The sequence below is a fragment of the Amblyraja radiata genome, chromosome 24 (genome assembly GCF_010909765.2).
Source record: "Amblyraja radiata isolate CabotCenter1 chromosome 24, sAmbRad1.1.pri, whole genome shotgun sequence".
NCBI classification, from domain to species: Eukaryota; Metazoa; Chordata; class Chondrichthyes; order Rajiformes; family Rajidae; genus Amblyraja; species Amblyraja radiata.
This window is the reverse complement of record NC_045979.1, coordinates 32,440,990-32,461,124: the sequence shown is the minus strand read 5'-3', so window position 1 is coordinate 32,461,124 and position 20,135 is coordinate 32,440,990. Positions and strand designations below refer to the sequence as shown.

Here is a 20,135-nt window from a genome sequence, read left to right as displayed (position 1 = left end):
TTTCTGCGATGTTCAACAGTCTTACAAGCCTTTAAAAACTTCCCTTCAACACCAAAGGAACTCCATCCCACACCACAACTCATTGCTAAAATATAAACTCTGGATTAGTTCCACTCATCTTTATCCTCCTTTAAGACATTCATTAACATCGCTCTTCAAGGAAACATTTTACCACCCATCCCTCCCTTTGTGTTGGAGTCAGATTTTGTTAATAATCAGTTGTGTTAAGGGCCTGTCCCACTGTACGAGCTAATTCTCCCGAGTTTCCCCTGATTTGAACTTGGATAATTACGGTAATAGCCGCTCGTAAGTACTCGGGGCTCTCATGGAAAATCTTGAAAAATCTTCACGAGTCTTCACGAGGTTAACCCTTTTCCCGAGTACCTGCCGTTAGCGTTACGAGCTGCTAAGAGACGTCCCGAGCTCCGACGTACCCACGACGTACATTCTATGTGCTTACCACGAGTCCGATTTTTTTAATAAACTCGGGAGAGCTCTTGAATTACCTGGTACAGTGGGACAGGCCCTTAACTCTGGTGAAGGGGCAGTATTAATATGTTTGTTTAACAAGGTGTCACGAAAAGTTAGCTTTGTTGTTATACAGATGTTTTTGTTTTACCTTTTATCAGTAATATTCAAGCTTGTAATAAAATGGAGTTCACATCAGCAAGGCGTGGTACTTTTTTAATTTTTTTTAAATATTCAACAACAGCATTGTGTATCATTCAATCAAAAGTAAATTACCTACAGACAAAAGAGATTTGCAAACAAATCTTACAGTATAACTTCCATTAGTTAATAAAAAAAGGACATTTCAGTAGAAGTCAATGGTGCTTTTTCTTATGTACAAAGGTAAACTGAAACAAGACTTGGGAATTTCACAAAGTTTTTTCTTTAGCTGCCAACGATGTAGACATTTGGGAGGAGGGGTGGAAGTGAGGATTATAGCCGGTTGGAATCTTCATCCCAACAGAAACAAATGTGCTGAAGGTAGACACAAACCGGTGGAATAACTCAGCGGGCCAAGCAGCATCCCTGGGTGCCCGAGCCGCTGAGTTACTCCAGCACTTTGTGTCTATCTTCGGTAGCTGCAGCTGCAGTTCCTTTCCACAGAAATAATGTCCTACTCATTATCCAGAACTGAGCTGTTTAAAAAAGTGGCAATTCAGTAGCATTCAGCTTGGTTCAAGAGGCGAGGCAAGAGCAACTTTATCTCAATCTCCCTGAATGTCTCTTACTCCTGCCCATCTGACAACACAGAAGGGACCACCCTTGCCTTTGGTGGAGTATTGCCAAGCACTACAACAGGATTCCTATCAGCAAAGCAATGGAGCCAGAGGAGCAATCGGAGGTGGCTGCTTTGTAAAGTAAAGTGCAATTGATACTTGAAGTTCTGCTGCAACCCCTTCCTTCCCCTCATACCTCAACCTCCACCACTGCCACCTCCACCAAAGAATGGAATCAGCTCTGAGATCACCAGAGAGGTGTGACGACTTGGTAGCAAAAGGCCACCAATGCTGAAGTGATTTGACTGCAAAGTCTGCCCTCCATTTAAAGTAGAACTCGGTGTGGCCTAACCTCCTCCCGATGGTACACGTTGTGTTCTGTGCACTCACAGGGTGGTGGTGATAGGGAATAGTCCCCCCCCCCCCCAAAACCTACTGGGGATCGGAGCCAAATGAAAACTTTAAGTAACCGAGATGGACAGACATTTTTCCAAATTCAAGAGTCTGGGCGGAGTGAAAATGCAGATTTAACTGGGAGAAAGGGGGAGGTTTGAGGAGGTCCTGGTCCTCTGTCCATCAGAAGCTCTTCTAGTTGTGTTTCTTCGCAATGCCTGTGGAGAACGTACGAGGAGACGAGACAAAGAAAGCTGAAGACTCAATATCAATGTTTAAAAAAAAACAAAAAACTTTTAGCTTTAGAGAAGGAGGAAATCTTCCAGGGAAGTGGAAGGATTAGCAGGAGGATAAGGAAAATTTCTTTCCTGCAGATGTTGATAGGGGTTAGGACCTCATTGCCCGGAAGGATGACACAATCAGAAACGCTCAGCACATTTATAAGACAAGACAGACACAAAATGCTGGAGTAACACAGCGGGTTTGGCAGCATCTCTGGAGAAAAGGAATAGGTGACATTTCGGGTCAAGACCCTTCACTAGACCCGAAAAACGTCACCTAGTCTGATGAGTGGTATCGACCTGAAATGTCACCTATCCTTTTCTGCCTGACCCGCTGGGTTACTCCAGCATTTTGTGTCTATTTTCGGTGTAAACTAGCATCTGCAGTTCCTTCCTACACGTTTATAAAACACTTGGATGTGCACTGAAACAGCCAGAGCCTGCAAATAACACAACTAAATGTGGTTTGTTCTGTACAGAACCTATCGTAGTTCTGTGCAGACAATACCACACTGAGGCCTACAGTGTAGAATGACACCAATAGTTTAGTTTTAGATCAGAGATACAGCGCGGAAATAGGCCATTCGGCCCAACAAATCCGCGCCGACCACACACTAACACTATCCTACACACTAGGGACAAATTACAATTTTACCAAGCCAATTAGCCTATAAACCTGTACGTCTTTGGAGTGTGGGAGAAAACCAGAGCTCCCGGAGAAAACTCACAAAGATCACGGTTCGAACATACAAAGTCCGTACGCACAGCACCCGCGGTCAGGATCGAACCCGGGTCTCTGGCGCTGTAAGGCAGCAACTCTTCCCGCTGCCCCACCGTGTCACTCTTGTGTAGAACCAGTAGAACTGCACTATTTCTAGTGTGTAGTTGGGGCTAGGCAGAAGGATAGGATTAGGCCTGACAGCACTTTTCACAAGGGACCAAATGACCTCATGTATTTGGAAATTTCTATGGTTTTACATTTTTCTAAATCAGGAGAGGCTCGGAACCTGAGAACTTATGAGTTGAGTATTTGGTTTCAGTTGATGCTGGTCACGGGCTGTAACCAAGGTTTGTGGCTTGTGTCTCGTGTCTTCCAGCATTACGACAACCCAGTAAAATTCAGTAACCCAGGCTATGAAGTCATTTGGATAGATGATCACTCCTTTGTGCACATGGTAGAACCAGTTGGCACATCGTGATCTGAAGATCCTTTCTCGTTTGGGCTTGGGGAGATTGTCTTTTAAGTGCTGGCAACCTCTATTTCACCTTAAATTGTTTGCAGACTTTCTGACAATGAAGAGTGGACAAGTTAAATCCAATACCAACTTACCATCTTCAAGACTTGATGCTTCAGACCTAATGTGATTAGCTGGTATAAACCAGTATCTGCAGTTCCTTCCTGCACATCTAAGCAATGGAAGTTCCTCTTGCAGTCTCCTCTACCTTAGAGTGAAAATACATATTATGCAGAGCATTAACTAGGCATTATTGCATGAGTTGCCACTATGCATCCCTCCCAAGAGTTGGTTCCATTGTCTTCAGAGCTACTGAATATGAACTGAAAATTGGCAGTCAGTAGGGTTACATCTGTTTGGAGCTTTTGCCCAAGGCCAGTATCAAGCCAAGCAGGTTTTTTTACACAGTCGGACGGCATGTAGGCAGCTTTAGAGGTTGAATGGTCCACGTCTGTCCCTCATGGCCCGGGGATGCTGCAGGACACACAGTGGACGATCTCTCGCACAGTTTCTCTCGTGAGGCTTCGAACCACATCTCAAAGCCAACGTAAAGGCTACGAACCATCCTCTTCCCATCTTCGGGACGCGGGCCAGAACGGAGTAGCAGGACTTCAGAGAGTCGACGTCAGCTCCCTCTGCCCCGCTACTTTCCTACTCGTGAACTTTGATCAATTCCAGGAGGGGTTTTTTTTTTTTTTTTTTTAATCCTTCCTCTTGTTTGTGTTTAGTGCAACAAAAAAAAATTGAAGTCCTTCTTTACGACATGGTCACCCACAGTACAGTTTAAACGCATACCAACGGTTCAAATATTTACCTTCATTTTCATAGTGTAATAATACACAACTTGGGAGCAATTTGTTTGCATCTCTTGACCCATGCAACATCATGCCCAGTAATCCTCGAGCTCGAGGGCAGTGTCTCTTCAATACATTTTCCAAAATATAGAGGCTCAAAAATATCGTGACCTCGTCGTGTCCGTTCACAGGTGAAGTTGAAGGGAAAACACAAACTGCTCGTTCCTTGTTCTGAACCTCCCCCCCTCCCCCCCCCCCCCCCCCCCCTCCCTCCCCCCTCATCTCCCCCCACCAGCCCCAACCTTGGCAAAGTCCAACCGGGGAACTTGAGCAAAGTCTTCGAATACTCAGATCGAAGTGCACTGAGGATGGGTGGATCCCAGGTGATACCAACCAACGACTTTCTCGTTGAGATCAAAGTCCTTGAGGTTAATGTGCACCTCCCCGAGCATGATGTTCTCCCGGAAAGCTTCCTCGCTCAGAACGCGCAAGTGGATAATCCGCTGCTGCACGTCGCCCTTGGGGATGCCGTCGTACACCAACTAGGGAAGCAAACGGCAAACAGCGTTTTAACACTCAAGTACAGATGCAAAGGCAATGTTACCATTCGTTTCAGTTCTTGCACATTCACTTTCATTTTCTCTCTCTCTCTCGCTTTTTCTCTCTTTTTCTTTTTCATCTTAGCTATAAATTAAAATTGAAGCTGTACAATAAATGAATTATGTCATATGCCGCGGTTTATACTTTTGTACACGGCTTCTAATAAAAATAAATTAAAAATAAAATAAAAAAGCATCCTTTTCACGAGGACCAGAATACAAAAGCACGGCTGCAATGCTGAGGCTTGATAAGGCATTGGGTCAGGCCGCATTTGGAATATTGTGGGCCCTAGATTAGATTAGTTTATAGTGTGTAGTTTGTCATTTAGTTTGTGGCCCAGTCAATAGGCAATAGGTGCAGGAGCAGGCCATTCGGCCCTTCGAGTCAGCACCGTCATTCAATGTGATCATGGCTGATCATCCACAATCAGTACCCCATTCCTGCCTTCTCTCCGTATCCCTTAACTCCGCTTTCCCTAAGAGCACTATCTAACTCTCTTGAAAGCATCCAGAGAACCTCCAAGACTCCACCGCCCTGAAGAATAATAATAATAACTTTATTTATAGAGCACTTTAAAAACAACCACTGTTGCAACAAAGTGCTGTACATGACTAATCATGAACAAAAAATTATTACAAGACAATAAAAACATTAAAAAAGAGAGTAAAAACAATAAAAAACATTAAAAACACTAAAACAAAGGCAAAGTCTCATGCAGGGTCAAAAGCCAAGGAATAGAAAAGGGTTTTAAGACTGGTTTTGAAGATGGACAGTGAGGGGGCCTGTCTGATGTGCAACGGCAGAGTGTTCCATGATGTCGGAGCAGCAACAGAGAAGGCTCTATCCCCTCTGAGCTTCCGCTTAGACCTCGGTACCTCCAGGAGCAGCTGATCAGCTGACCTGAGGCACTGGGCAGGAGCGTAGGGATGAAGCAGCTCAGAGAGGTAAGGCGGGGCGAGACCATTTAAAGATTTAAAAACAAATAAATCAGAAGGGTTCCGACCCGAAACGTCACCTACTCCTTTTCTCTCGAGATGCTGCTTGACCCGCTGAATTACTCCAGATAGAACAGTTCTATCTGTTCTATAGACAGATAGAACTGTCTATCTATAGCTTTGGCAGTTCAGTTGATAGTTCAGTTGATAGTTTAGTTTACATTTCGGCCTTGTGACTCCGTGCGTTTTCCTCCCACATCCCAAACACACGTGGGTCCTCTGGCCCTCTGTAAATTGCCCCTAATCTGTAAGGAGTAGATGCGAAAATGGGATGGCACAGAACCAGTGTGAAGGGGTGATGGACGGCATGGACCCGGTGGGCTGAAGGGCCTGGTTTTCACCCTGTATCTTTCAATTAAAATCAAACTCTGTGACTGAATTCTAGTCACACTTCTCTGGATGTTTGAGTAGGCTAGCTCTCTCATCCATCAGGAACAAGACATGCCCCATTATCCCTGTGTATCCATACACGCACTCACCATTTCATTGTACGTTGGGTTACATGTCTTCCGTGCCATTTTGGTCTTCCGCTTGCTTGTTTTCTGTGGATCGGGCAGCAAGTAGGTTTTGACATAAGGATCTGGATCAGTCCCATCCTGCAAAATCTGTTAGGAAAGCAATGGATTTTAGTTCAGGGTTTTTGTCTGAGAGGCAGAAGTATCTAAGGGGCCTGTCCCACTTAGGCGATATTTTAGGCGACTGTCACAGTCGTAGCAGGTCGCTGAAGAAACGGCGACTGGACCCGCCCCCCCCTACGACAATGTCTACGACACCCTACCACCTAGTCGACGTTAAGCTACGACAACCGACGACCGGATCATCGCGACTTAGGACGTCCACACAGGCGACAACCTACGACAACCAAATTCAACCTACGTCCACCCACGACAAGCTACGACCCTGTTGGCGACAACTGAAGTCTTCTCTTGACGCCGGTACCTGTTGCCGGTTGACGTAGGTAGTCGCCAACGGAATTCACCAAGGTCAGCTCCGGCGACAACCTACGACAGCGCCTACGTCAGAAGACAAGCTACGATCCTTGGCGTCAAGCCCACAGTCGCCGACTGTCGCCAAAATTGTCCTTGGTGTGTAGGATAGTGTTTGAGTACGGGGTGATCACTGGTCGGTGCGGACTCGGTGGGACGAAGGGCCTGTTTCCGCGCTGTGTCTCTAAATTCTAAGTCGAAGTCAAAAGATGTATCTCTCTCGAAATCACACTGTCCCGAGCCAAGGGTTGGCTTATCACGCACCTTCTCTCATTAAGGTCATCCATTGCCGGCCCTGATTTATTCTAGTCTTTTCTTGCTTCCCGATCCTCCCCCCCCCCCTACAATCAGTTTGAAGAGTCTCAATCCGAAAGGTCACCTATCCATTTTCTCCAGAGATGCTGCCTGACCCACTTAGTTACTCCTGTCTATATTTGGTATAATAGCATTGCTAACGGAATCAAGGGATATGGGGAGAGCTAACAGTATCAAGGGATATGGGGAGAAGGCAGGAACGGGGTACTGATTTTGGATGATCAGCCATGATCACATTGAATGGCAGTGCTGGCCTACTCCTGCACCTATTTTCTATGCCTCTACGTGCAGTTCATTTTTATTACATTTAAATGAATCAGCTAGTTTCCATTCAGTCATTGGGGAGATGTATATAACATGTCTACTTTCTCTTTCAGATCATTGCCTTGCAGCACGGGAGACCCGGATTCGATCCCGACTACGGGCGCTGTCTGTACGGAGTTTGTAACTTCTCCCCGTGACCTGCGTGGGTTTTCTCAGAGATCGTCAGTTTCCTCCCACACTCCAAAGACGTACAGGTCTTGGTGTAAGTGTAAATTGTCCCTCGCGTGTGTGTGTGTGTGTGTGTGAAGGTTAGTGTTAGTGTGCGGGGGAGGATCGCTGGTCGGCGCGGACTCGGTGGGCCGTAGGGCGTTTCCACGCTGTATCTCAAAACTGTATCTCTAAAGAAATGTGTCAATTACTTGGCAGCTGTATTCACCCAGATACTCACCAAGCCTCGTATGTGCATGACCATGATAAAAAGCTTATCATTCTTGTACGAGATGGACAGCTTCACCTCTCCCCCGACCTTGCCCAGAGGCGGCGATTGGGGCCCATCTTTGGCGTGAACGAGAAGAGAGATAGAAACAATTTTCAAAATTGCCCTCAAACAATTACAACGATAGAACATTAAAACACTATTCTAATGCAAAGATAATTTGTTATAAGGCGTGAAAATGTTCTCTTCTTAAGCTGTGCCATCCCAAACATTTTAGTGGGGCCATAGGGACAATTATACAGCAATCGGCTATGAGAAGAGGCTATGGGAGTGGACGGATTAGGATAGAGTGGATGTGGAGAGCATGTTTCCACCAGTGGGAGAGTCCAGGACCAGAGGTCATAAGCTCAGAATTAAAGGACGTTCCTTTAGGAAGATGAGGAGGGGTTTCTTTAGTCAGAGGATGGTGAATCTGTGGAATTCTTTGCCACAGAAGATTGTAGAGGCTGTCAATGGATATTTTTAAGGCAGAGATAGATAGATTCTTGATTAGTACGGGTGCCAGAGGTTATGGGGAGAAGGCAGAAGAATGGGGTTAGGAGGGAGAGATAGATCAGCCGTGATTAAATGGCGGAGTAGACTTGATGGGCCGAATGGCCTAATTCTGCTCCTATCACTCATGACCTTCCCCAGTAGTCTGCTCCTTGCCTAGTTCTACACCATACACCAAGGACCTGGGTCCCACCATTTACGGTGTAAGTTCTACCCTCAGAAGGCTGTGTAAGCCAAGTCAATAGACAATAGGTGCAGGAGTAGGCCATTCGGCCCTTCGAGCCAGCACCGCCATTCAATGTGATCATGGCTGATCATCCCCAATCAGTACCCTGTTCCTTTCTTCTCCCCATATCCCCTGAATCCGCTATCTTTAAGAGCCCTATCGAGCTCTCTCTTGAAAGTATCCAGAGAACCGGCCTCCACCGCCCTCCGAGGCGATTGATATTTTTTAAGGCAGGGATAGATAGATTATTGATTAGGGGTTGTGGGGAGAAGGCAGGAGAATGGGGTTACGAGAAAGACTTAAGGGCCTGTCCCACTTTCACGACCTAATTCACAACCTTTTTTACTCGTGGACATTTTCATCTGTGAAAAAACGCCCGACCTACTTGATTGCACGTACCTACGACTAAGCATCACGAACTCTACGACCTCGTACGACCTTACTGCGAGTATGTCAAGGGCAAACTCCGGGTCGGAGGGACAGGCCTGAATGTATCGAATGCGAGCAGCATGATGGACGAATGGCCTAATCGCTCCTATCACCTAAGCAAATGGACAGGAAGTCCGTGGAAGGTTATCAGCCCTGCATTGGGTAGATGGCCTGAAAAGGTTCTCCCGATCGCTATCCTACACCCATTGTGACTGACAAAGTGACCCATGAAAGTGTTATCCACCATCCACGATAGCATTGATTGATTATGTTGACGGAAGGAAAATGAAAAACACAAGAGTCTGGATCGCAAGCTGCACAAATATATTCTTGTGATCGAGCAGCTGTAACGCACCTGTTGGCTTTGGCAACGTGCTTCCAATTATGGACTTGTCATCCCTCGGGAGCGGGTGGAAGAAGGTGTACACCAGATCACTCTGAGGAGGAAAGAAAAGCCAGCGACATTAATGTTCGGCGTGAGTAAAGTGTTCCAAACAAGGGAGGCAAAGAACTGCAGAAGGGTCTCAACCCGAAACGTTGCCTATTTCCTTCGCTCCATAGATGCTGCCGCACCCGCTGAGTTTCTCCAGCCCTTTTGTCTACCTTTGATTTTCCAGCATCTGCAATTCCTTCTTGAACAAAGGACTGCAGATGCCGGTTTACACCAAAGAAACACACAAAGTGCTGGAGTGACTCTGCGGGTCAGGCAGCGTCTGTGGAGGAAAAAGGCTAGGTAACGTTTTGGGTCGGGATCCTTCTTCAGACTGAAAGTAGGGTCCCGACCAGTTTCTCCTGGTGCCCCTGCTTCCTCCCAAATTCCAAAGACGTACAGGTTTGTAGGCTTTGGTAAAAATTGTAAATTGTCCCCAGTGTGTAAGATAGTGTTAGTGTACGGGGATCGTTGGTCGGCGCGGACTCCGTGGGCCAAAGGAGCTGTTCCCGACCTGTCTCTCTAAACTAAACTGAACTCCACCTTCTGCTTTCACCGTTTTTCTTGCAGAAGTTACCGAGAAAAGTGCAAATGGAGGATAAACAATAGTTAAAAGATGTTCTCGCAGATCACAGACACAAAAAGCTAGAGTAAAGGGCCTGTCCCACGAGCATGCGGCCAGCATGCGGCAAGCGCGACCTAAAGGGCCGATCCCACCAGCATGCGCCTGCATGCGGCAAGCGCGACCAAACCAGTAGCGGGAGCCGCGCGGAGGTCGTGTGAGTGACACGGAGTCGAGGCGGCTGCGCGCCGGAAGGCCGTTGCCGCGCGGATTTTTTAAACACGGTCAGTTTTTCGGAGCCCCGCGCGATACCGGGACCAGCTCCGCACAACACCGTACGGCTCCGGCGATCGAAATGGGACCGGCCCCGCGAGGCCGTACGGCTCAAGCGACCACATTAGGTCGCGCTTGCCACATGCAGTCGCATGCTCGTGGGACAGGCCCTTAACTTAGCAGGACAGGCAGCATCTCTGGAGAGAAGGAATGGGTGATGTTTCGGGTCGAGACCCTTCATCAGACAGACGGTCAGGTCAGTTTGCACAGACTGAAAGTCTGAGGAAGGGTCTACTCAACCTGAAACATCACCCATCCCTTCTCTCCAAAGATGCTGACTGCCCCGCTGGGTAACTCCAGCTTTTTGTGTCCATCTTCGGTTTAAACCAGCATCTGCAGTTCCTTCCTACACTTCTCTTCAGAACAACTGCACTCAAAACTCCTGTCACTGGCTAGCTTTAGAATTTTGACATTGATTGTTGGGAGATTGTTGACTTCTCCCCCACCCAGATTGCAACAATGGAATTGACAACATATAATTGCACCTTCTGCCTGTAAAGCAGGAAGCTCTACACAACCAGTTCACAGAGTCATCTGTTGGGCTGGCAGGAATGTAGTTACATGTACTGGCATTCCTCAGAAAGTGCAGTTGTTCCGGACTTTGAACAAATATAGATAAGCGCAGTTGCCTGATGCAACTCCTGACCAAGTCCAAACAACACGTACTGAAAGGCTATTCAAAGTAGGTAAGTAAGTAAGTAAGTTTATTGGCCAAGTATTCACATACAAGGAATTTGCCTTGGTGCTCCGCCCACAAGAAACAACATGACATACAGTGACAGTTACGAATGACTCAGAAAACACTAAACCTTAATAATAATAAGACATTATTGATAAAACGTCATTGATCAAGCATGTGAACCAACAAAATACCAGATCAAAGGGAGGCTACAGAATTTTGGCTGTTGAGTAGAGCAACTACTCGTGGATAAAAACTGTTTTTATGTCTGGCTGTGGCAGCTTTGACAATCCGGAGTCGCCTTCCAGAGGGAAGTGATTCAAAGAGTTTGTGGCCAGGGTGAGAGGGGTCAGAGATGATCTTGCCCGCTCGCTTCCTGGCCCTTGCAGTGTACAGTTCATCAATGGAGGGAAGGTTGCAGCCAACAACCTTCTCTGCTGATCGGACGATTCGCTGCAGCTGTGTCTTCCCGACAGGGAGAGTCAGTGACAAGATGCCACAAATCAGTCGCAGGCAGTATCAGATGGTAGTTTGCTTCACTTTAGTTTAGTTAAGATACAGTGCGGAAACAGGCCCTTCGGCCCACCGAGTCCGCGCCGACCAGCGATCCCCGCACACTAACACTATCCAGCACACACACTAAGGACAGCTTTTCACAATTTTACCGAAGCCAATTAACGTACAAACTCGTACGTCTTTGGAGTGTGGGAGGGAACCGGAGGTCCCGGAGAAAACCCACGCAGGCCATGGGGAGAACGTACAAGCTCCGTACAGACAAGTACCCGCTGTCAGGACCGAACCCGGGTCTCTGGCGCTGTGAGGCAGCAACTCTACCGCTGCGCCACCGCGCCGCCCTGCGCGGTAGATGAAGATTGTTTTGTGAAGCACGCAAGTTGTTGAGAAGCGGAGTCCCTCTCAGGCAGCGTTACTGAAACAGAACACGGCACCATCTTCACACTGCCTGTTTGTGCCAATTTACTCTACTAAAAGTATCTGCCAACTGGCGAGACAAGGTTTCACTTCAGATGCACACTTGGATGTCATTCGACATTATAGCATACAGAGGCCTTGGAAGGCCCGATACAATTGCAAGTAATCATGCGATTCAGAATGAAATGATGGTAGAAGCAAAATCTTTCAAATATAGGGGGGGGGAAAACTTTTAATTTCTTATAATGAACCGATCCACGTGAAGGCACGGGTTATTGATTGGGGACGATCAGCCATGATCACAATGAATGGCGGTGCTGGCTTGAAGGGCCGAATGGCCTCCTCCTGCACCTAGTTTTTATGTTTCTAATGTCCTAATCCACCCTGTCTGATTCGATTATATACATAGATTTTCTTTTAAAAAGGTCCAGAGCAGAAAGGAGCAGAATTAGGCCATTCGGCCCATCAAGTCTACTCCGCCATTCAATCAAGGTTGATCTATCTCTCCCTCTCAACCCCATTCGCCTGCCTTCTCCCCATAATCTCTGACATCCGTACTAATCAAGAATCTATCAATCATCTTATTTAAACCATTCCCGAAATCATCTTCCTGGTAAACGGGAATAATTAAACCAGTTCTGATGTGATCATATTGCACTGTAATATGAATATATTTATAGCAGAGCCATAATTAGCCTTAGACTGTTTATTTAGCTATTCCCACTTGGGTTTCATGAATCACTGTAACATTTAGTGGCTATAAAGGGCTGTCACAGTTTGTGTTACATTTAGATGCTGGATTTTACACAAGCCATGTCTGCTGTGATGTGTAGGAAGGAACTGCAGATGCTGGTTTAAACCGAAGATAGACACAAAAAGCTGGAGTAACTCAGCGGGACAGACAGCATCTCTGGAGAAAATAGGTGACAGTTTGGGTTGTCTGACCGGCTGAAATTCTCCAGCGTTTTGTGTCTACATACTGTAAAGTGCGATGATTAACCCTTGATACTGCCCAGGTTAATTCAAAGCCAGTGCTGTATGGATTCTATCTCCCTCCTTTCAAGATTGTCCAACTCAATATCTGAGGAAGGATGTGCTGGTTTAGGAGAGGATCCAGAGGGGGTTTACGAGAATAAACCGGGAATAATTGGGTTACCGTAAGAAGCGTTTGAAGGCTTTCACTGAAACCTACTGGATAATGAAAGGCACACTGTAGATAGAGGACGTGGAGAGGCTGTTTCCAGTAAAGGGCGAGCCTAGAACCAGCGGGCACAGCCTCAGAATAAAAGGACGTCCCTTTAGATTGGAGACGAGGAGGAATTTCTTTCGACAGTGAGTGGTGAATCTGTGGAATTCATTGCCACAGACGGCTGTGGAGGCCAAGACATTGGGTATTTTTAAAGCGGAGATTGGTGGGTTCTTGATTAGGAAGAGCATCAAAGGCTTCAGGGAGAAAGCAGGAGAATGGGGTTGAGAGGGAAAGATAGATCAGCCATGATTGAATAAGGGTCAATGGACTAAATGGCCTAATTCTACGTCTCTGTCTTATGGACATTGCTACGTGAAAATGTTTTTAAGTGTCCTAACATCTTATGATGTATTAGAGTTAACCAATAAATGGCTTATATGAAGTAGATTAATGGCAGTGGTCTTGTTTACATAGTATGGATATACAGTGGATGTGTATAAGGCAGAGATAGATAGGTTCTTGATTAGTACGGGTGTCAGGGGTTATGGGGAGAAGGCAGGAGAATGGGGTTAGGAGGGAGAGATGGATCAGCCATGATTGAATGGCGGAGTAGACTTGACGGGCCGAATGGCCGCATTCTACTCCTATCACAATTCTCTGCCACAGAATGTAGTTGAGGCCACAGTTCATTGGCTATATTTAAGAGGGAGTTAGATGTGGTCCTTGTGGCTAAAGGGATCAGGGGGTATGGAGAGAAAGCAGGTACAGGATACTGAGTTGGATGATCAGCCATGATCATATTGAATGGCGGTGCAGGCTCGAAGGGCAGAATGGCCTACTCCTGCACCTATTTTCTATGTTTCTATGTTTCTATCACTAATGGCCTTATGCGGCATTGACTTAGAGGGCAAATACGGGTGAAACCATTAACGCAAAATTAATATTCTGCTGAAATTGTGCTCCCTCACTAACTAGCACCGAGTGTTTATTAAATAAACAGAGATATGCATCAATGATAACTCAACTGTTGAGACTGGCAAGAGTTTCAAGACGTAATATTTTTTTAAATGTTCTGTGACATTGAGATATGCATTTGCGTACAATTTTTAGCGCATTAGACGAAGTAACAAAACACTTCTATTTAGTGTAGGTAGACAAAAATGCTGGAGAAACTCAGCGGGTGCAGCAGCATCTATGGAGCGAAGGAAATAGGCAACGTTTCGGGCCGAAACCCTGGGTTTCGGGCCCGAAACGTTGCCTATTTCCTTCGCTCCATAGATGCTGCTGCACCCGCTGTGTTTCTCCAGCATTTTTGTCTTCCTTCGATTTTCCAGCATCTGCAGTTCCTTCTTAAACACTTCTATTTAGCCTCTAGATGGCACACTGGTAGGATTTTGCATTCAGTGAACAGCCGCACACAGACTGAGTATTCAACTCTGCATCCACATGGTGGAGCTATAGAGTAGTTGTGCAGATGAAGCACACCTTCGTTTCAGAGCGGCAAGGTGGCGCAGCGGTAGAGTTGCTGCCTTGCAGCGCCAGAGACCCCGGTTCGATCCTGACTACGGGTGCTGTCTCTACAGAGTTTGGTTACCCTGCCTGTAACCGCGTGGGTTTCCTCCCACACTCCAAAAAACGTAGAGATTTGTAGGTTAAATTGCTTCGGTAAAAATTATAAATTGTTTCTCGTGCGTAGTGTACGGGGTGATCGCTGGTCGGCGCGGAATCGGTGGGCCGAAGGGCCTGTTTCCACGCTGTATCTCTAAAATACCACAGCTCCTCAAGAAGGTTGCTTGTTTCTGTTTTTATCATAAGATTAATAAAGCTAATATTGTACTTGGCATCAATAAAAACATTTAAATAATATTTTTTAAATTGGTATTCCTCACTCCAGAGTGGAATGTGCATTCATGCAAAGGAGTACTGTGAGCAATTTTGGGCACCATATCTGAGGAAGGATGTGTTGGCACTGGAGAGGGTCCAGAGGAGGTTTACGAGAATGATCCCAGGAATGAGTGGGTTAACCTATGATTAGCGTTTGACGGTACTGGGCCTGTACTCGCTGGAGTTTAGAAGGATGAGGGAGATCTCATTGAAACTTACCGAATAGTGAAAGGCCTGGATAGAGTGGATGTGGAGTGGATGTTTGGACTAGTGGGAGAGTCTAGGACGAGAGGTCACAGCCTCAGAATTAAAGGACGTTCCTTTAGGAAGGAGTTGAGGAGGAATTTATTTCGTCAGAGGGTGGTGAATCTGTGGAATTCTTTGCCTCAGAAGGCTGTGGATGCTGTAAATAGATATTTATGAGGCAAAGATAGATAGATGGTACACAAAAATGCTGGAGAAACTCAGCGGGTGCAGCAGCATCTATGGAGCGAAGGAAATAGGCAACGTTTCGTCCCGAAACGTTGCCTATTTCCTTCGCTCCATAGATGCTGCTGCACCCGCTGAGTTTCTCCAGCATTTTTGTCTACCTTCCATTTTCCAGCCTCTGCAGTTCCTTCTTAAACAGAGAGATAGATAAATTCTTGATTAGTACGGGTATCAGGGGTTATGGGGAGAAGGCAGGGGAATGGGGTTAGGAGGGAGAGATAGATCAGCCATGATTGAATGGCAGAGTAGACTTGATGGGCTGAATGGCCCAATTCTGCTCCCATCACTTATGACCTGACATTGTCCTGGTGTCAAACGCATTGACACACAAAGGTCTCAATGACATAGAAAATAAGCCAGTAAATAAAGTGTCATTGGATCTTTGCCCAGGACGTTGATGACAAACACAGCAATAACTATGACATTCAGCTCTCTCGGTATTTACTGGATAATCAAACATACTCTGACAGCAGCTGAAAGATTAAATCTGCAATTTTACTGCTCGTATGCCTCGTAAAGATGAAATAATTACTGTCAGGAGATAATTCTGAGGAACTGCAGACAAAATTTGTAGGAAAGCTGTGCAGATGCTGGTTTATATCGAAGATAAAGACGGTCTGATGAAGGGCTCCGACTTAAAATACACCTATTCCTTTTCTCCAGAGATGCTGCCTGTCCCGCTGAGTTACTACAGCATTTTGTGTCTGTCTTTAGAGATATGGAAGGGCACACAGAGCTTGTAAGGTGTAAAGGGCCTGTCCCACTTGGCGATTTTGTTCGGCGACTGCCGGCATCAGTGACTGGCGTATCAGGTCGCCGAAATATTTGCGTCGTGATGCGGCAGTGACCCGGCGTGATTACATAGAAACATAGAAATTAGGTGCAGGAGTAGGCCATTCGGCCCTTCGATCCTGCACCGCCATTCAATATGATCATGGCTGATCATCCAACTCAGTATCCCGTACCTGCCTTCTCTCCATACCCTCTGATCCCCTTAGCCACAAGGGCCACATCTAACTCCCTCTTAAATATAGCCAATGAACTGGCCTCAACTACCCTCTGTGGCAGAGAGTTCCAGAGATTCACCACTCTCTGTGTGAAAAAAGTTTTTCTCATCTCGGTTTTAAAATATTTCCCCCTTATCCTTAAGCTGTGACCCCTTGTCCTGGACTTCCCCAACATCGGGAACAATCTTCCTGCATCTAGCCTGTCCAACCCCTTAATTTCTGCATTTGAACCTGGTTCTGTATTATGTTATTGGCCTTTGATGTATTTGATTTTGGTGGGCGTAACATAATTATGTACAATTACGTAACAACATTACGTATGATGCGGGGCGATGACGTATGAAGGGGCGTGATGACGTAATGACGCGCGGTCTTTTTCCAAGTGTCGCAACATTTTTTTTGCCCCCACTGGATTTCGAAATGTTCAAAATCTTTTGGCTGCCCTGATATGCCGCCGGCAGTCGCCGAAAAAAATCACCAAATGGGACAGGCCCTTAAGGTGTAAGGTCAAAGCAGATGCTGATCAAGTAAATGTAGAATGGTTGACTGTTCGCTGAGGGGAAGGTGACAACGAGGCGTACAAACAGTGGAGTTCCAGATGCTGGTTCATACACAAAAGGACAGAGAGTGCGAGAGTAACTCAGCATCTCTGGGGAACGTGGATAGGTGTCTCCCTTTTGGTTCTGTGTTCCGATACAGCAACCACTCCTGGTTCCAGAAAAAAAAAAGACAGGGAATGGGAGACATGGAGCATAGACCATTTAATTACTTTAGGTCAACACTTTTCAATGATGCCTATTGTTACTTGTTGCCGCTTCTCGGTCAAACACAGCGGTGCCGATGGGGTCAAGCTCTCTTGGTGATTATTAGATAATCATATAAACTCTGACAACCTGCTGAAGTCAATGACTTTCTACAAAGTTACATTTGACATGATGTGGAGTCATGGTAGAAGCAGGCCCTACGGCCCAACTTGCCCGCACCAACCAACATGCAGTACAACTTGCCTGCGTTTGGCCAAATCACGCCAAACCTGTCTTATCCATGTATCTGTCTAATTGTTGCTTAAACGTTGCGATTGTCCCAGCCTCAACTACCTCCTCCGGCAGCTCGTTCCATACACCCACCTACCTTTGTGTGAAAAAGTTATCCCTCAAATTCCTATAAAATCTATCCACCTTCAGCTTAAACCGATGTCCTCTGGTCCTCGATTCCTCTACTCAATCTATTCCTGCATCTACCCATCTATACCTCTCATGATTTTGTACACCTCTATCAAATCACCTCATCCTCCTGCACTCCAGAGAATAGAGTACCAACCTGCTCAACCTCTCCCTGTAGCTCAGGCCCTCGAGTCCTGGCAACATCCTTGTAAAATCTAAGAAATTATGTAATTTTATAAGTTTGTTTAAGAAGGAACTGCAGATGCTGGAAAATCGAAGGAAGACAAGAAGGGTTTCGGCCCAAAACATCGCCTATTTCCTTTGCTCCATAGATGCTGCCTCACCCGCTGAGTTTCTCCAGCATTTTTGTCTACCATGTAATTTTATAAAGTTCTCTTCTTTCCTAATCCTGCCTGTGTCTGTGGCTTTGAACGTCACAGGAGAACTATTGGTAAATAGCTACAGATCCAGGTAGTTTAGTTTAGTTTAGTGATACAGCATGGAAACAGGCCTTTCGTCCAACCGAGTCCACGCTGACCAGCGATCCCCGCTCATTAACACTAATCTACACTGGATTGCAAGTATGTTGGACACCGCACATCTTGAGGAAATGCGATTCCTCCTAATGGATAAATCAGACCAATTCATAACGAGTTGGTCTCCATTTGTCGTCTTTTTAGAATCATATGGTGCAACACAATTGTAAAAAAGAACTGTTTCAGGACCGGACGAGGGTTGGTCAAGATTATAAACAATGATCTCCTTACTAATTTTTGTTTTATTCTCTTTTTTCTAATTTCTTTTCCTCAACTTTCTTCACTCATCCGTCTTTTTTCTTTTTCTTCACACACTATATATCTCACGTCTTTCTATCCTTTACTATCTAAGCTCTTTTTCTTATTCTAATCTTTCTTTAATATAAAAAAAAAAAAGAAGCTGTACATAAAATGTATTATGAAAATATATATTAGGCACTTTGGTGCCATATGATTGTACTTACTTCTAATAAAATAAAATAAAAAAACACAAAAAACCCCACTAATCTACACACACTACGGACAATATTTTTAAAATTATACCACGCCAATTAACCTACAAACCTGTACGTCTTTGGCGTGTGGGAGGGAACTAGAGAAAACCCACGCAGGTCACGGGGAGAACGTACAAATTCCGTACAGGCAGCACCCGTATTCGGGATTGAACGGTCACGGTGGCGCAGCAATAGAGTTGCTGCCTTATAGCGAATACAGCGCCGGAGACCTGGGTTCGATCCCGCACTACGGGGGCTGTCTGTACGGAGTTTGCACGTTCTCCCCGTGACGTGCATGGGTTTGTCTCCGAGATCTTCTGTTTCCTCCCACACTCCAGAGACGTACAGGTTTGTAGGTTAATTGGCTCGGTAAATGTACAAATTGTCTCTAGTGGGCGAGGGATAGAGGTAATGTGTGGGGATCGCTGGTCGGCGCGGAACCACTGGGCCCGAAGGACCTGTTTCCGTGCTGTATCTCTAAACTAAACTAAACCCTGGGTGTCTGGCGCTGTGAGGCAGCAACTCTACCGCTGCGCCACCGTGTTGACCTCTGGTTGCCGCTGGTTGCCGCTGGGGAGGGAGAATCTCACCTCAGCTACTTCGGGGGGAGAGTGGATCAGGTGCCAGATGTAACCGTCCAATTCCTCCTTGCGCCTGTCTGCTGTCACCGCACCTCGGCCAAGCACAAACCTGCTCGGGAAACTGTGGGCAGAAACAACACCGGTAATGTAACTATCACGGAGCAACAGGAAGAGCAAAGCCAGCAGCAGAATCAAGGACCAGTCCCACCCCCGGTCACTCCCTCTTCTCCCCTCTGGCAAAATGTACAGAAGTGTGAAAACGCACACCTCCAGATTCAGGGACAGTTTCTTCCCAGCTGTTATCAGGGAACTGAATCATCCCATCACAACCAGAGAGCAGTCCTGAACTATTATATAACCTCATTGGTGACCCTTGGACGATCCTTGATCTGATTTTGCCGACTTTACCTTGCGCTAAACATTATTCCCTTATCATATATCTATACACTGTGAAATGGCTCGATTGTAATCATGTATTGTCTTTCCGCTGACTGGTTAGCACGTAACAAAAGCCTTTCACTGTACCTCGGTACACGTGGCAATAAACTAAACTGTAACTGTAAACTAACTGTAAAAAGGCATTTATCCTTTATGGGTAATACATTCAGGGAACAACATTTCAAAAATAATACCAAAAGAAGCAGGAACTGTTCTGTTCTTTTCCTGACACCGAGTGAGTACCACCATAATTATTCTTTGCAATCCAAACATAAATTCACCTTAAAACACTTTAACAGCAAGAGCACTATAAAAACATAGTAGAAGAAATAAGGAACTGCAGAGAGATAAAAAAAAATGCTGGAGTAACTCAGCGGGTCAGGCAGCAGCGCTGGAGAAAAGGAACAGGTGACGTTTCGGGTCAAGAAACATCACCCGTTCCTTCTCTCCAGAGATGCTAATGTTAATTGTTGCCACTTCTTCCAGGGAAGTGGAAGGATTAGCAGGAGGATAAGGAAAATGTCTTTCCTGCAGATGTTGATAGGGGTTAGGACCTCATTGCCCGGAAGGATGACACAATCAGAAACGCTCAGCACATTTATAAAACAAGACAGACACAAAATGCTGGAGTAACACAGCGGGTTTGGCAGCATCTCTGAAGAAAAGGAATAGGTGACGTTTCGGGTCA

The 20,135-nt window shown here is 46.0% G+C and overlaps 1 protein-coding gene across 1 annotated transcript in view; it reads right to left on the bottom strand.

Moving 5' to 3' along the window:
- Positions 1-666: 666 nt before the first annotated feature.
- The window catches only part of pik3c2b (phosphatidylinositol-4-phosphate 3-kinase catalytic subunit type 2 beta), a 133,567-nt gene continuing 114,098 nt past the window's right edge, over positions 667-20,135 (bottom strand). The window contains exons 29-33 of the mRNA XM_033042853.1: positions 19,019-19,130; positions 9,088-9,169; positions 7,538-7,644; positions 6,004-6,129; positions 667-4,471 (exon numbers count right to left, since the gene is read on the bottom strand). Coding sequence (XP_032898744.1) covers positions 4,277-4,471; positions 6,004-6,129; positions 7,538-7,644; positions 9,088-9,169; positions 19,019-19,130 — 622 coding nt within the window. The 3' untranslated portion in view covers positions 667-4,276. The remainder of the gene's footprint in view (positions 4,472-6,003; positions 6,130-7,537; positions 7,645-9,087; positions 9,170-19,018; positions 19,131-20,135) is intronic.